Here is a 16,885-nt window from a genome sequence, read left to right on the forward strand (position 1 = left end):
GTGCAAGCAAAGGGATAGAAGATGTTTTGGGTTGTGACCCTGAATCAGGATGTGACAAGAAACATTGCTCGTTCTTTTACACTTTCTGCTTAACCCAACAGTTCTGTCATCAGTTTATTTGTTGACTATTATAACAGTATGGAACACGTACTGGGATATCCACCATCCTTGCTGTCATTTTGGTATCTTTTTTCTGCATTTCCTGCAACAGAACAGATGTTTTCTATGTCTCTTTCACTGGTGAAATTAGTCATTTACATTTTGAAATTAGCAAAATGCCTTATGCAAGGCCAAACATAATAACTGTCAAGTTTGGGACAACAATCGGGTCCCAGCCAGAATGTATCACATTACATTCACAGTGGCTTTCTCTAATGAGCGACAAGTGGTCCATTGTGATCCAACAGTATACACTCCACCATGTTTCTTGTCAACTGTGCACTGTGGAGTTTCGTCATGGGCTCAGAATTAAACTCACTTTAGATGTAAAATCTGTGGATTTCTTTGCTCAGCATGAGATTATGGGCAGCTTGGGCAGTTTACAACCCAGCGGTCTGAATATTGATTTGTCTAACTTCAAGTAACCTTTGCTTTCCCTGTCTCTCCATCACTCCCACACCCTAGTTCTCCGACTAGTTTCACTGTCCTCCAGATTAATTTTACTGATTGTATGCCTCGTTGTCATCTTCCCCTCAGCCAACAATGAGCCATTCTACATTTCCTTGAACTTTGTCTGCTTTGTTCTGTAGTTTTCACACCTTGCCCATCTACATCTCTAGTCTCCCTCTCCCTTGGTTCCCAGTCTGAAGAAGGGTCTCGACCCGAAACATCATCCATTTCTTCTCTCCTGAGATGCAGCCTGTCCCCCTGAGTTACACCAGCATTTTGTGTCTATCTTCGGTGTAAACCAGCATCTGCAGTTCCATCCTACACATAAGATTATGGATGCTCGAATATGTTCTGTGTGCTGAAGCAAAGCAAGAATTTAATTGTCCTATCAGGGACACGTGACAATAAACTCACTTGAACTTGATGTTCTGGCAGAGAAGACTGACGCCACGAAGCAACAGCTGTCTTCCTTTGTATGAAGTACAACTCCACTCCTGGAGAGTTTTCCATTGTTGCCCATTTGATTTCAGTTGCACCAGGGCTTTTTGATGCCTGACTCAATCAAATGCCAACTTGATGTCAAGGACAATTGCTCTTTTATAAATCAGCTCCTTGATCCATGGGTGAGCCAGGTAACTGGTGACTAAGTGTTCCGTGATAGCATTCTCAGCATCTTCCATCACCTTGTTGATGATTGAGAGTTGACTGATTGGACAGTAATTACCTAAATGTAACCTTCCCTGCTTATTGTGGGCAGGAAATTAGTAGGCAGTTGTCCACACAGTTTCAATACACAACAGTAATGCACCTCTAGACGTAGAGGTTCAACAAGTGCGGCAGAAGAAATGATTTAATCTTGCCTTGGAATTACAAAGTACGTGTAGTTAAGAAATAGGCCATTTTATATATATTTTTAAAACCATTCATCACAGGTACATGGAGTGCATTACCTAGATGTATACTCTTTTATTCCTTGTGTGTAGTACTCCATTCCACAGCCGTCATGTAGAGTACTTGTTTTATATAATTTCAATATGTGCAGCATGCGTGCTTTGCTGAAGCCAAGCTTGTGAAAATCTGAGTTTCTCCAGCTTTTTTGTGTAACCTTGTGAAAATCTTGACAGGCTTCACCTCTGTGATGGTATTTGTATCCGGTCATCAAGACGTTTCTTTTTTGAACTTCAAAGAGTTCATCTGGCTTTCTATCAAACATCTGATAGCGTAAGGGTAGAAATACCATCGTAGTTTGCACGGAATTGCACAGATTTTAAGTCTCTTTCAGAAAATAAGAGATCAGAACAGCTGAATGTGATATTGGTAATTTGGGGCATAAATTCTGTTCATTTTGCTCTTGGCAAGCTGCTATCTGATCCAGCAAACTATCTGGCAGCCTGGCTGTCGTTTAGGATCATTCTGCTATCTATATTTAGACCAGTAAAGGGAGGAAGACAGAATCCCGAGTCGGCTGAAATAAAAGCAGGAAATGCTGGAATAGATCGCAGGTCAGGCAGCAACCGTGAAAAGGGAAGCGTTTCGTCTGGGTTCATGTTTCAGATCAAAGACACTTAGTTAGAACTGGGAAAGAGAGAAAACGGGTTAGTTTTAGGTTGCAGAGTGGTTGATGGAGATGGAAAGGATAAATGGAATATTGTGATATTGGCTGGGTTAGGTCATCTACAACAAAAAAAGTAGTTTTTAAACAACTGTGTAATTCTATGTACCTGAGATTATCTTTTTTATATTTAAGTTTGGGCACTTGGCTTTCCCCCCATGTTTTATCAGCGTTATATCAGCATTTATTTTTGTCTTCCATACCGTGAGAATGGAGATACAGATAGCTCTGAGTCACATTTTAATTAATAAAGTCATAGTCATTACAGCACAAAAACAGGGCCCAACTTATCCCAGCAAGATATCTCATCTAGTACCATTTTCCCCTGTTTGGCCCACATCCCTCGAAACCTTTTAAGTACCTTTTAAATGTTGTTTTCGTATCTGCCACAATTACCTTCTCAGGCAGCTCTTTCCATATGCCCACTTCCTTTGAGTAGAAAAAGTTGCCCCTCAGGTTTGTATTAAATCTTGCCTCTCTCACATTAAACATATGCCCTCTTGTTTTTGACTCCCCTACCCTGGATTTAAAAAAAAATGTGTATTCCCCTATCTATTCCCCTCATGATTTTATAAGATCACCTCTCAACATCTTGTGGTCCAATGAATAAAGTCCTAGTCTGTCCAATCTCTCACTATAGCTCAGTCCCTCAAGTCCTGGCAACATCCTTGTAAATCGTCTCTGCACTCTTTCCAGCTCAATGACGTCCTTCCTTCAGCTAGGTGATCAAAACTGAACACTGTAATCCATGTGTTGCTTCACCAACGTCTTGCACAATTGTAACATAATGCTCCCAGCGTCTATACTCAATGCCTTGACTGATGAAGGCTAATGTGCCAAAAGCCTTTGCGACCACCTTATCTACCTGTGATGCCACTTTCAAAGAACAATGTATCTGTATTCCTAGATCCTTCTGCTCTACAACATTCCCCAGGGCCTTACCACATTCACTGTGAAGAACCTGCCCTGGTTTGACTTTCTGCTCTGGATATTCTGTTCTATTCGGGAAAAGGTATTTACTTGATTTGGTGTACACTGTTGTCTAATCAATGATACTCGAGTTGTTGCATAACTCTGCTTTTCTGAAGTTAGTGGGAGATTTATTTGTAACTTTTCATAAACATAGACTTAACAAGGATACGTGGCGTGGGTACAATTTCACAGCTTTTTAAAAAATTAATTAAAAATACAAATTGCAGGAAGCATTATTCACAGTAAAGCTGTTAAAAGCCTGTTTATGCCAAACACCACTGTGTAACATTTGATTTATTAAGTCGACAGTTATAAATACATTTTGATATCATGTTGATGGGAGTTGGTGTTTGTGAATTCTACACATTTAACCTCCTTTGTCCGGCATTACTATCGTAAGTTACGATCTAAAATTACCTATTGGCATTTGACCCAAGTATGTCCCGAATATTGTCACTTAAATAAACTATGATTTGTCGAACAGCATGTCAGTGCGTAACCACACACATACAACGTTAAGGTGCTTGGCAAATGTTACTGTGCAGCACAGGGTCGAGGTAGAGCCCAAATAGCCAAAAGCTCATTCTTCTCTTAACCGACCTAATGATTGAACAGTGATTAATGCTGAAATATGGCAGCTGTTAGAATCATCTTGAAACATTGGCAAATGGCATTAAAAATGGTTACCGCTAAATTAATTTTAGGTGTTTTAGATTACATGTATTATCAGTTGGCCCAGAAATTAGTTAATGTTATGTTATTATCTTGCTTTAATCCATTAAAAAAGACCCTAAATCATCAATTTTATTTCTGCCCTATCCTTTCTATTGGACTGCGATGCTGTCTGCTTATGTGGGATATATTGCACAGAAATACGGCGAACATTTATGTTTCATTTAGGCCTTCTTCCATCTTTTCTAAACCTTTCTGCCTCGCCTTCTTATCCCCCTTTCCCATTTATGCTTGGCCAGCCTTTCCATATTCTCATCAATACTACCTGCATCATCTAACCCCTGTAGTGAAGCATTCTACCTTCTCACCACTCTGTGGTAAAGACGTGTATCCTGAAATCCCTATTGATTTCTTGTAATTATGTCTGTTAGTTATGTTGTTCCCCTGAAGGATAAATGTTCTGTCTGCATTAAGATGATAAAAAATCTTGCATCATTTTAGAAACTTTTGTTGGTCACCCTTCAGCAATCTTTTCTCATGCGAAAAGGGGCTCCAACTGTTCATTCTGCTTCAACCTCATAAATCTTTACTAAGCTATTTATTGTTTTCATATCATGGCATCCAGAACTGTAAGCAATATTCTTGTTGTAGGTCTAGCATAACTTCCTTACTTTTCAGTTTCTTCCTCAAGCAATTGACCCCGAATGCCAGACAGGCGGTTTAATGGCCTTGCAAACCTGTGATTGGCATATTTGTACTCCGATATCCTGTTGCTCCTCTACCCTACGCAGACTTGCATCTTTCGAAGTGCATGTGATCTCCATTTTCCCTACCACAATCGATGAATTTGCAAAGACGTGATGAAATTAATTTGACAATTAGTTGCTATACAGGTGCACAACCTTTTATCCGAAAGCCTTGGGACCAGACACTTGTCGGATTTCGGACATTTTCGGATTTCAGAATGGAAGATTTTTAGCGTAGATTAGGTAGGTAGCGCGGGCGGCTTGAAAAGTCTGGAGCAAAGATCCTAGGATCTTTGGTCTGGAGCTGCTGCCTCCTCCCCGGTGACCGGGAGAATCATTGCATAAATGTTAGTCAGTTAGTTTGGAGGGATTTTATGTGGTAGTGGTGGAGTCGGGGTGAAGGGGGAAACTTTAATTCTTAGTCCCCTACCTGGTCGGCGACTCCCAACCTCGCGGAGCTGGGGGCTCCGTCCGGCCGCGGGCGGCGCCGGTTGGAGCTCCGACCTCGGCAACTCTACCCCTGGCTGCGCGGCTCCAAATCCAGCGACGCTCCACGATGTTGTGTGTCGGCGGCCACAGCGCTCCGGTGCTTGCCGCACGGCGACCCGGTAAGGCATTGCCCGCACCCCGCTGGTGCGGAGCTGGGGCGTCCGGCCGCGGGCTGCGCTGGATTTGGAGCGCCTCGCAGCCAGGGGTAGAGTTGCCGGGGTTGGAGCTACAACCGGCGTCGCCCACAGCCCCACCGGCCACAGCGCTGCGGAGCTTACTGCACGGCGACCCGGTAAGGCATTGACCGCTCCCCGCCTCTCCGACCAGGTAGGGGACTAAGAATTAAAGTTTACCCCTTCACCCCCCTTCACATAAAAGCCCTCCAAACTAACTGACTAACATTTAAGCAATGATTTACAGATGTTTAAGCGTCTCCCGGTCTCCAGGGAGGAGGCAGCCGCTACAGTAGTACAGACCTGGGTTGACCGTGGGTCGTTTTGGGTCAAGTTTGGCGCCAAACGAGCTTTGGTGCGCAGACGACATCTGGAAAAAATGGCCGGTTTTCGGAGCTTTTCGGTTTCTGGAACACCAGATAAAAGGTTGTGCACCTGTACCTATATTTCTAAAGCTCCTCCTGTGATTTATTGCAACCGAGAACTAAGAGAAACCCGGCGTAGAGGGGGGGCGGACGGAGAAGGGAAGAGTACTTGTTGCAACTTTGTCGGCACCTTTGTGGTGATTCTTTGGTGTACTTTGTATGCAAAAAAAAAAGATTTTAACTTCACCTACGTGACCATAAAGTATCATCACCTTTCCATTCTTCAGACTAAAGAAGGATCTTGACCCGAAACATCACCTATTCCTTCGCTCCATAGATGCTGACTCTCCCGCTGAGCTTCTCCAGCATTCTTGATCACCTTTCCAATATTCATCTTTGCCCTTCATTTAGTGTCATCTGCAAATTTGAAACTTGTGTAAATTATATTTGTTAGCTGTAAAATATTTGATTACTTCAAACCAGTGGGAAGTGATGGACTAGATTAATATGTGTCTGGTGATTTTCAAAGTATAGTATTATCTGGAGTCTGTCAAACTTTCAAAAATAGCCAAAAACGTCTTGCATTTTTCTACCAAAGTCAATTGAAGACGCCATAGAAACATAGAAAATAGGTGCAGGTGTATGCCGTTCGGCCCTTCGAGCCTGCACCACCATTTAATATGATCATGGCTGATCAACTCAGTATCCTGTACCTGCATTCTCTCCATACCCCCTGATCCCTTTAGCCACAAGGGCCATATCTAACTCCCTCTTAAATATAGCCAATGAACTGGCCTCAAGTACTTTCTGTGGCAGAGAATTCCACAGATTCACCACTCTCTGTGTAAAAAAAAAATTAAAAAATTCTCATCTCAGTCCAAAAAGACTTCCCCCTTATCCTTAAACTGTGACCCTTTGTTCTGGACTTCCCCAACATCGGGAACAATCTTCCTGCATCTAGCCTGTCCAACCCCTTAAGAATTTTGTAAGTTTCTATAAGATCCCCCCTCAATCTTCTAAATTCTAGCGAGTACAAGCCGAGTCTATCCAGTCTTTCATCATATGAAAGTCCTGCCATCCCAGGAATAAGTCTGGTGAACATTCTCTGTAACTCTATGGCAAGAATGTCTTTCCTCAGATTAGGAGACCAAAACTGTACGCAATACTCCAGGTATGGTATTTTGCTCCTCATAAGATCGATTTGTTTTCCCTGTGCCTCCAGGTCAAACCATACAGGCAAATTCAGTATACTATTTGAGAAATTATTTTTGGCATCTTTTAGAACTGCTCAGTAGTTTTGTGAGACGTGTAATTGGGAATTTTCAGTTAGATTAGGAAAAAGTCACCATTCGTATGTTAATCCACAACAAGGATGTAGTAATCTTCCTCTGTGGAGAACTACAGCTGTGTCTTCGTTGTGCAAGTGTGGAAAGCTATTTTACACAATCAAGTTTCGGCTTGATCATCATCTATATTCATCATTCAAATAAATGAATGATTACTTGGGCACCTTTGCTGTGGTATTATTGTAACCTTATTTTTAATATTAGTCAGACCACTTGTGCCCTTGCAGCCAGCCCTCCCCTGAACTTGTTTTACTTCAATTGCCAAGATGCTTTTCCAAGGCCCTTTCAGAACAAACTACTTTCGGTAAAGAGATCACGAACAAAAGCAGATAGTTTTACTTTATCTAAAGTCATTTCTTTCACAAATTTTAAAAGGCATTTGATCAGGTACATAATAGAAAAGGCGTAAAAGATATGGACCTAATGCAGGCAAATTTGATTAGCATGGAGAGGCATCACAGTCGGCATGGATGAAGTGGGCTGGAGGGACCTGTTTCAATGCTGCACCATTCCACAATATCACTTCACATCTGCTTAATATGTTGAGATGTGATATGTGGGAAAGAATTGTATTATGATAGTCAATATGCTCCACCATATGAAGCTTTTCTGATGTTGAATTATCTATGTCCAGGAGATTCCAGCTATCTACTGCTTTTCTAAGTACAGTAAACCCTCATTATAACGGACCACTGGGGAATGGGGATGGTGCTCGTTATTGCCAATTATCCGTTATAACCGAGACAGGTATTATCATTGTATGAGCTGCTGATGATGGTTAATACACAATAGCTGGAGTAACTCAGCGGGTCAGGCAGCATTGCTGGGAAACATGCGCATGTGACGTTGGGACCCTTCTACAGTCTGATTCAGTTTGCTGACTCCAGTTACTCCAGCACTTTGTGTCGTTTCACCTTAAAACTAGGCGTTGATGCTGGTGGGCTGCACCAGCAAGCCCCTCATCACCCACTGCACGGTCCGGTGACACGGCTGTTGTTGCGGCTCACGTTGTAGCTCCGGGTACAGCGCTTTCTTCAGGCCGCTGCCAATGACAGGATGCGCTCAGTCACCGTGGGCCTCTCTCCGCTCCCACCTGTTGCCGCTTCCAAAGTGGGAGTATGTCGGCGATTCCAGGGAAGAAGGAGGAGGGGGTGGGGGGAGAAAAAGTGGACGAAGGGATGGGAGCTGGAGGTGATGGCGGTGGAATGGAGAGTGGACAAAGCCACTGCCGACAGCAAGAAGCAGGAGCTGGTGGGAGGGAGCCCTAAGGTGATGACACGTGTCCTGTCAATGGCGGCACCCCAAAGCAAGCTCTGTCCCCAGGGGTTATAACGTGAGCCACAACAACAGCTGTCATCGGACCGTGCGGTGGGTGAATTAGGACTCGCTGGTGGGCCGTGCGAGTCGGGAGTGGGGTTGGAAGCCGGGACTCGAAATGGCCATGGAGACGGTACAAGCTGGGGGTGGCATCGGCAGGTCTGTCCGCTATATCCAAAATCCATTATAAAGGGGTCCGTTAAAACAAGGGTTTACTCTAACCAGAAGCATCCTACTGTGCCAAAACCAGTGTAATAAACTCCCAGACACTTGTTTCCTGCCTGATCAACTAGGGAGGTAACTTGAGAATGTCAAAGAATGCCCTGACTCAAATTTAAGAGCTTGCTCGATCTCAGTAATGTGCATCAAGAAATGTTGCGCGTAGCACATATTCTGTAATGTCTTGAGACCTGAGAAAACATTTAGTAACTATTTTTAACACTGTTTGGGAAGGATGTAATCAGCTCGAGAAACAGGAGCACATCATTTTGTACTCAAATATGGTACCAGCACAGAATTAAATGCGTTATGTGCCGATTAGTCAGAGAGGGGACTAGTCATTATGGATTTCTTAACTCTCTTTCTGTTTTTGTAAGTTTAGGTTTATAAGGAAAGAAGCATGAAGAAGAAATGCTCTAAGATGTCTGATGAGGAAGGCAGTCTTTGCTGTTGTGAATACATTAACCATCATGGAGAGAAAACACACATACTGGCCAGTTGCTGTGACTGTGAGGATCTGGATGAGGCCTGTGACAGGTCAGATGATCTTCCTCTCATGTGTCCCTCTTTCATTATTAGCTGGTGGATAATTCTTTGCCAAAGCAAAGCAGATTTATTCCATTCACTGAATATCGATTAGAGTTCTCGAAAACTGTGGATCATAACTACGTATTGTTTTTGATAATTGCTCTGCTTTGCCCATGAAACCAGAAATTAGTAGATTAAATATAACAATCTTTGCTTGGGGCAATTAACCTACAAAGTTTTACCATTTAATTAAAAAAAAAAAAAAAAAAATACGGGCACAAAATAACGCAGAGCAAATGACCAATTCTCTTTTTGAAAATATCTGACCTAAAATGTAAATTTAAATTTCATTGCCTAGCTGAGACACAAAATACGTATACTTTTGCTTCCCCTGTTTTTTCTGGAGGATAAAGTTTGAAGGAGAATATTTTTTTATCTTTTTGGTTCTAGCTTAGAAGAGAATTATTCTTGTTGTAAAACTTGAAAACCCATTATTGTAAAAGTAATAAAGCTATTTATTTAGTTTGGCTTTGCCTTTGGAATGTCGATGACCAGTACCTCAATGGCATTCACCTGCCATGAATCTGTACCCCATGAACAAAAAAACTGCACTTCAATTGATGTTGGATTTTCCCCTTTGTTGGAAATGAATTCCAGATTTCCACTGCCAATGAATGAAAAATAATGGATGCAGATCTCACTTCTGTGTAGATTGGCTCTTATTTTACAATCATTATATACATTATTTCACCTGAGGAACTAATATAGTTGCATTTGTTTTATTAAATCCCTTACTGCCCAGTCGTACAATGCAATCCTTTGAACAGATTCAAAAGTAAAATCCAAACGATATATTGTAATCGACGTCCACTTGTGTGTCTGAACTACAGTATCTGGGACCTGACTCATAAACGAACATGTTTCTGGTAGATGATGCCTTGCCTGGCTTGGGGTCATTGCAAAAGACATTGAGTTAAAAATACTCTGGCACACCGGTTGGGGAAGGGAGGGCGGAATAACTGGAGGGTTTGATCCATTCATCAGTTATAGCAGAAAACGTTGGGCATTGAATGAGTTTGTTGTGATGGAAGGTGGGAGGAGAAAGAAGGAACTTAACTGAAACAGAATACAAACCCATAGGAACTGATCCCATCTAGTAATTTCCTTACTTTCTCCCCCCTCCCCATCCCAGCTCTCCCACAAGCCTACTGTCTCCGCCTCTTTCTTCCCTCCCCCCGACATTAGTCTGAAGAAGGGTCTCGACCCGAAACGTCGCCTGTTCTCTCAATAGAAGCTGCCTCACCCGCTGAGTTTCTCCAGCATTTTTGTCGACCATCTAGTGAGGAGGTCACTGTGGTGATGATAGACCATAAGGATGGTGAGAATATGGATGATGCCAGCTTTTTGCAACAGGCTGTCCAGTGTGGGCACAGAGAGGGAGGGATTTGGGAGAAGCCTGGGAAAATATTATGCGGTAGTTAGTGAATTCTGTAGTTAGGGATAAGATTGCACCCCCTTTATGAATAATTTGGAGACCCACATCAGCTGCTTCCCAGCAGAAGGTACACAAAAAAGCTGGAGAAACTCAGCGGGTGCAGCAGCATCTATGGAGCGAAGGAAATAGGCAACATTTCGGGCCAAAACCCTTCTTCAGCCTGAAATTTCCCAGCAGATGTCAGTTGAAGGATGTTTAGTACCGGCTTGAAGGGAGGTGAGGGGGATAAAGTGATATTGCATTATTACAACAACAACATTTATGTTGATTTGTTTTTGAGGATCTCGCCAACAGGAATCTTAAATTCGCTTCAAATTTCTAAAATGTTGATCGCATTGCAAAAAATACCAACATTCCCTGAGAAACACAAGGGATTCCCTGGTCAGTACTTAAGGATACTCTACAATTGACAGCATATTTAGGCATTGCAGTTATTTCTGTGCGTTGACAATATAATGACAATGAACAGTGGCAGGTCCATAACAGTCCATAACAGAATCCAGTTGATGCAATACATTACCTAAGCTTGGATAGGTGTATTCAGATTAGGATCGCTGCAATAGCAGTAGATAGAAATTTGTCCGTTTAACTAATTGTAGCCAAAAAATATTCAAGCACTTTTTTGGAAAAACCACTGAGAATTATCTTTGTTTTTTGTAGGATAATCCGAGGCTATATTGAAATTCTACGTGATCATAATTGATTTTTTTTTCATGCAAATGATTCATGAAACCTGCAACATTTTGACTCCTCGTTACATTCTGTGTTTTGCCAGATAGTTCGGTCAGCACTGGAGGATGCGCTTCCATTGCATTTTGTGACAATCTAATTTTTTTTCACTGTTGTTTTAAGCAGCCTGCTTTCATTTAAAGGGGGGGGGGGGGGGGGGACATTTGAATAATTCATATATTTTTGCCTCGCCTCCAGGTGTTTGAAAGGTAAATCCATCAGTTCACAGAGTATCGAGCGAGTGTCAGCCACTTTTTCCGATCGCCTGCGGATCCCGTGGTTGTTGGGCACTGGGGCCAAGAAGATCGATATCACAATTTTACCGCCCCTCGTTTTCCTTCCGATCTTCCTTCATATTGCAGCCATTCATTTCTTCTTGGCCCTCACCATTTTGACATCCTTGCCGATATTGGTGATCTGGTACTATTATGTCACCCACCAAAAGAAAGGGCGCACACTATTTTTTCTAAGTCTAGGCCTATTTTCTCTGGGCTACATGTACTATCTATTTCTGACTGAAATAATGCCCAGAGGAACCATAAGCTCCGTGCAAGTGATTCTGCTCACGACTAGTTTGGTCCTGACACTAGTCAGTGTAGCACAAACGAAGAAGGACCCAGGCTACCTGAGGACGGACAATAGAAACACTCCAATCAAAGATGCCCAGAAAAATAGCATTTCATCATGTACTACGAATGGCAAATGTGAAATACAGCCTGTGGGCTGGGACGCATCCACAACATTAAATCATTCCACTCTTAATGGCAAAATACAAATGGGTCAAAATGAATTCCAAAAGGACTGGTGTAAAGTTTGCAAGATTTTAAGACCACCACGCTCAGGACATTGTCGAATATGTGCAAACTGCGTACAAAGGCTGGACCACCACTGCATTTGGTAGGTGCAATACCGATTAAATTCAGAGTTTGCTATTAAGTTTGACTTGGGCTCCCTTAGATTGAGGAGGATGTGGGATGCCTGTGGGCAGATGAAGAATGCTCTCAATGTGTGAGTGTCTTTAAAGGATGATGCATATGGTGGGGTGGGAAGAAGGAAAGGCCATTAAATAAGATACAAGTATCTCCAGATTTAATTTTACAAAAGATTTGTGTAATTTGCATAATTTCAGCAAGGATCCTTTTGTTGGTGATTCTTCATCGAAACAACCTGCTGCAGGATTAAACCATTCTCACTGATAATCGGGCAACACTTTTGGAAGTTTATGTTGCTACATTCTGCTTCACTCTCACGCACTTCATTTTAGTGTTATCTTTGACATGGCTGTTTGTATTCCACACTTATTGACCCCCATCAGCAATGAAATGTTGATTTAATGTGTAAGATGAAGCCTTGTAGAGTGGAAATTTGAGAACAATGCCATCTTTCCTGGTCTTGTACCATCTCACGAAATTCTACAGCCCTCTTAGAAGTATGGGAGTGTTGTGTAATCTCAAGAAATGTTTTATTTGGTTACTAATTTAGTGAAAGATTAAATGAATGCTACTATTGCAGTTCCTAAAGTTTGAGTTTCCTGCTATAATGTTTCACACTTTCAGTTTCTTGGTTTAATAACTTGGATATTAAACTTGCAAACACATTTACAAATAGCAGCGCTGCGTGCGTGCGTGTGTGTGAGTAGTTAATGGAGGTAGCCTGGTCAGGTACGCTTTGTTGGGACTTGTGTAATTTTTATTTCTTTCAGTTAATCCCAGTTTATTTGTAACATTTGTCATTTAGAGTTTGAGAGAAATCAGTTCAGCGTGGATTGCATCAAGTTTGATTCAAAACCATTTTTATTCATTTATTTATCTTGTTCTGTTTCCAGGATTAACAATTGTGTAGGTCAAGGCAATCACCGTGCATTTATTCTGACCCTATTTCTTTTCCTCCTCACCTCACTGTATGGAATTAGTCTGACACTGAGCACTATATGCAGGGGACAAAGCATTTTCATGGCTTTATTTTATTGTCCTGGAGTCTACAAAGAACACAGGTAAGAAAAGGGACCATCATGTCCACAGCCTTCTTTATTTAACAGAACTAATTTGAGTAGAATCTCTTAATTTTATAAGCGAAATGGAATATGTAAACCGTTCCAATTTTTTTTTTTTTGGCAAGATTGCAGTGGCGGGCAATGGGTTCATACAATGGTGGGACCAACCCCTTTGATTTCATTCTTATTCTTCATAATTCAGATGGCACAATGGGCTAAGTGTTCGGCTGGCGACCGGAAGGTAGCCGGTTCGAATCCAGCTTGGAGTGCATACTGTCATTGTGTCCTTGGGCAAGACACTTCACCCACCTGTGTGTGAATGTGTGTGAGTGATTTGTGGTGGTCGGAGGGGCCGTAGGCGCAGATTAGCAGCCACGCTTCCGTCAGTCTGCCCCAGGGCAGCTGTGGCTACAGAAGTAGCTCACCACCACCGAGTGTGACTGAGGAGTGAATGAATAATGCGATGTAAAGCGCCTTGAGTATCTAGAAAGGCGCTATATAAATCCCATCCATTATTCTTCAGAATGAGAAAAGAGTTGTTTCCCAATTTACAACCGTTAGCATTGGTTGAATTGTTTAGGTCCCCTGGTCCAGCTTAATGGCATTTTAAGATAATTATCTTATGTGTGGAGAAACACTTTCTGGCTTCAGCCCCAAACTTGCTCATCGTGCCTTTGAGCCAGGATCAATTTTCTGTGCTGCGTTGATGCATCTCAAAGTGTGGTTCCTTATGTGCAGAGAAGGAGAGTTCGTCACTGCTGCATCACCTTCAGCTTGCTTGCTGAGAGCTTTGTTATCTGTCACAGAGTCCATATGTCTCCAATGTTAATCTGCAGCACTCTGTAATCAGCCACTGTAAAGTTCATTCAACCTGCTCAGTCCTGTCAAGACCACTTGGTTACAACTTGACTGACTCATTTCAGTTCAATCCTCCCTGGCTTGGTGACTTTGGCAAATATTAATGACCTTTTTCATAGTATTGAGGGAAAATGCTATAGATTAATTATTTTAAATCCAAAAAAAGTCCTTGTGCAAATACAGTTAATGATCTTCCCATTTCAATTTGCTTGTGGTAAGGAAATGGGACTCGTGCAACTGCGATGGTCCATAAAGAGAGTGAATTGACACGTTGAGCTGTGCTTTCAATTGGGGGGGGAATGGCATGTGCCATAGAGGGAGATCCTGTATCGCTCAGTGAGTAGCTGAACACCAGGAATTACGATGATCCACGGTTCACTGTTGAATTAACCATGCTCACCTGGAGTGCTACACTTGGCCTCATAGTTCAAACTAAGTAGTATTTCTGTGGAACTATACCTCAAGAAAATGATGGAAACAGAAAATGTATGTAATTTCAAATACAAATTAATTGATTTCTTCCTAAAAATATATATTATTTTTGATAAGTCTTTGACTTAAAAAGGATTATTTGATTTGTAAGGCTTTCTCTCCTCCTGCCTGTTCTGTAGTAAGTGTCATTGCTGTTAACAGTTAGTACCTCTAACATTGGATATTAATTTAATTATCCAATGTTTTTGAGCCAGTATTCCCTGTGTTCCTGGGCTAGGGAGGGAGAGGTTTTCCAATGTTCCTGATTGTAATTTGATCATCCCTCGCTGCAGAAAGTGGGTAATTGGAGCAACAGATGCTAGGTCTCAGTTACACCTCACACGGGCCGTTAATGTGAATAGCTAACATTTCTGGAAATGACTGCATCAATGATTAACATGGTGGCTGTACAGTTGACAGTGAACTAGGGGAGTGAAAGGTGAAAGATGAGGGAGAAATGACAATATAGAAAGAAGCATATTATAAATATGGACATGATGGCAAATACCTTCTGATAACATCTTCATTGCTTTATATTTAATATCAGCTAATTTGATCACCGCTTGCTTATATTAATTGGTTATATAAATGATTTTATTTTGTTCTTGGCAAAATAGATGTTGCCAATACTAAGAATAGGATTTTTTTTTTCCATTTGATGCTTCATTCCCATGTCCCAGAAATGTCTATCTTATCTCCTGGGTTGCTAAGTGGTAGAAAATGGATTTGTAACATAGACAAATGCCGATAGATATCTCTATTCTCACAGTGTTGTTGCAGGCTGATGAGAGAATTTGAATTGGTCCAACCTGATTAGGGTTTGGTTGGAGAGGGATAAACTGCAGACCCACAAACCACTGATCTAATCTGCTGTGCTTGTTGGAAATAATTTTTTAAGCATAGTGAGGTAAAATGATATTGTTCTAATATTACATTTATTTTAAAATTGCCATATTTTCTAGGCTCGGTGAAGAACCTTCACTACTTATTTGTGGGAAATGTAGCCCTTGGCTGCTAAGTTAGCAACAGGTCGACCATTATTGGCACAGAACTTGACAAACAATTTGCCATTCCAACCCGACATATATATTGAAATCATTTCCATGCATTGTTTTACTTTCTTTTCGACCTGTGGAAGGTTTGTGCGTTGACATGAGAGTGTTTGAAACCTGGGTCGACCACAAGATCATTAACTGCTATTTTGTGTGGTAGAGTGGGTTGAAAATTGTAATTATATGTAATCAAGCATTGCCAGCCTGGGAAGCTGATAAAAACGGATGCAGCCTTCCTGAAATAACACCTCTAAATATAAATCCAAGATAGTTGAACGGAGGAGAGATCTGAAACTTTCCTTACATTAGCTTGTTGCACTGATAGCACATTCTCTATCACTAGTGAAAGGAAAAATACTCATTTTATTCTTCCAACATTTTGCAATACTGGAGGATTTTAAGCATCCACGTGGGAGGATTTGTGAGATGGGGAGGAGGAAATAGTTGCAGCTTCTTGGCCAGTAGTGGATCAGAACAACTTGTTGGAAGCTCAGTCTGAAAAGAGACCTGAGAAATGAAGCACCATCAAACAATAGTCACATATTTCTGTTCTAAATGAGAAGAACATTTAAAAATGCTGTTTTAAAAAAAAATCTGGAACTGCTCAAAATGGAAGCTTAAATGTTGTTCTTCCTTCTTCTGACTTTGGCAAGGAGCATCATTTTTATTCTGACAATTAAGCTTTCCTGTAAATGATATTAGCTTTTTTATTTTGGAAAGATTTAAAACATTGGCAGTTGTTCTGTTTAATGGTGGATTTAATTTTGCATCAGGGTGTGGGTGATCCAAATGAAAATTTGGACGATTGCTTGTGCCTTTATCCCAACGTCCCCCCTATTCCCTCTTTTTCCTTCCAGGGATGTTGTGCAATGAACCTCCTTCTAGCATTTCACATAAACCTTTGCAGTCAAATGATTTAATTCAGTTTATTAGGGGTTGGGAATATTTTATACGATGGTGCATTTTCCCCCAATAAAAATGCACCGGCAGATGATATCTTCACTTGTCAAAGTGTTTAAGAAGGAACTGCAGATGCTGGAAAATCGAAGGTAGACGAAAATGCTGTGTTTGTTAATATCACTGACTAGGAACAGTTTTATAAAAGTCAGAATAACTCCTCATGATTGTACTTGCATGTGTGAAAAGTGACATTGATCCCCTACTCAAAGGAGGTATCTACCCCCAACCCAGAGTAATCCAGGTTTTCTGTTTTGTGTAGGGGACAGACTTGTATTTCTC

The 16,885-nt window shown here is 41.5% G+C and overlaps 1 protein-coding gene across 9 annotated transcripts in view; it reads left to right on the forward strand.

Annotated features, from left to right (window-relative positions):
* Positions 1-16,885, forward strand: part of zdhhc23b (zinc finger DHHC-type palmitoyltransferase 23b) — a 51,757-nt gene that overhangs the window by 30,781 nt on the left and 4,091 nt on the right. For 6 of the 9 annotated variants that reach the window (XM_055644432.1, XM_055644434.1, XM_055644430.1 and 3 more), the window contains 3 exons: positions 8,903-9,057; positions 11,471-12,169; positions 13,098-13,265. In XM_055644432.1, the coding sequence (XP_055500407.1) occupies positions 8,903-9,057; positions 11,471-12,169; positions 13,098-13,265 (1,022 nt within the window). Of the gene's footprint in view, positions 1-3,128; positions 3,234-8,902; positions 9,058-11,470; positions 12,170-13,097; positions 13,266-16,885 lie in introns of all 9 variants that reach the window. The other 3 variants (XM_055644428.1, XM_055644429.1, XM_055644431.1) reach the window with 3 other exon arrangements.

The sequence above is a fragment of the Leucoraja erinacea genome, chromosome 13 (genome assembly GCF_028641065.1).
Source record: "Leucoraja erinacea ecotype New England chromosome 13, Leri_hhj_1, whole genome shotgun sequence".
NCBI lineage: Eukaryota > Metazoa > Chordata > Chondrichthyes > Rajiformes > Rajidae > Leucoraja > Leucoraja erinaceus.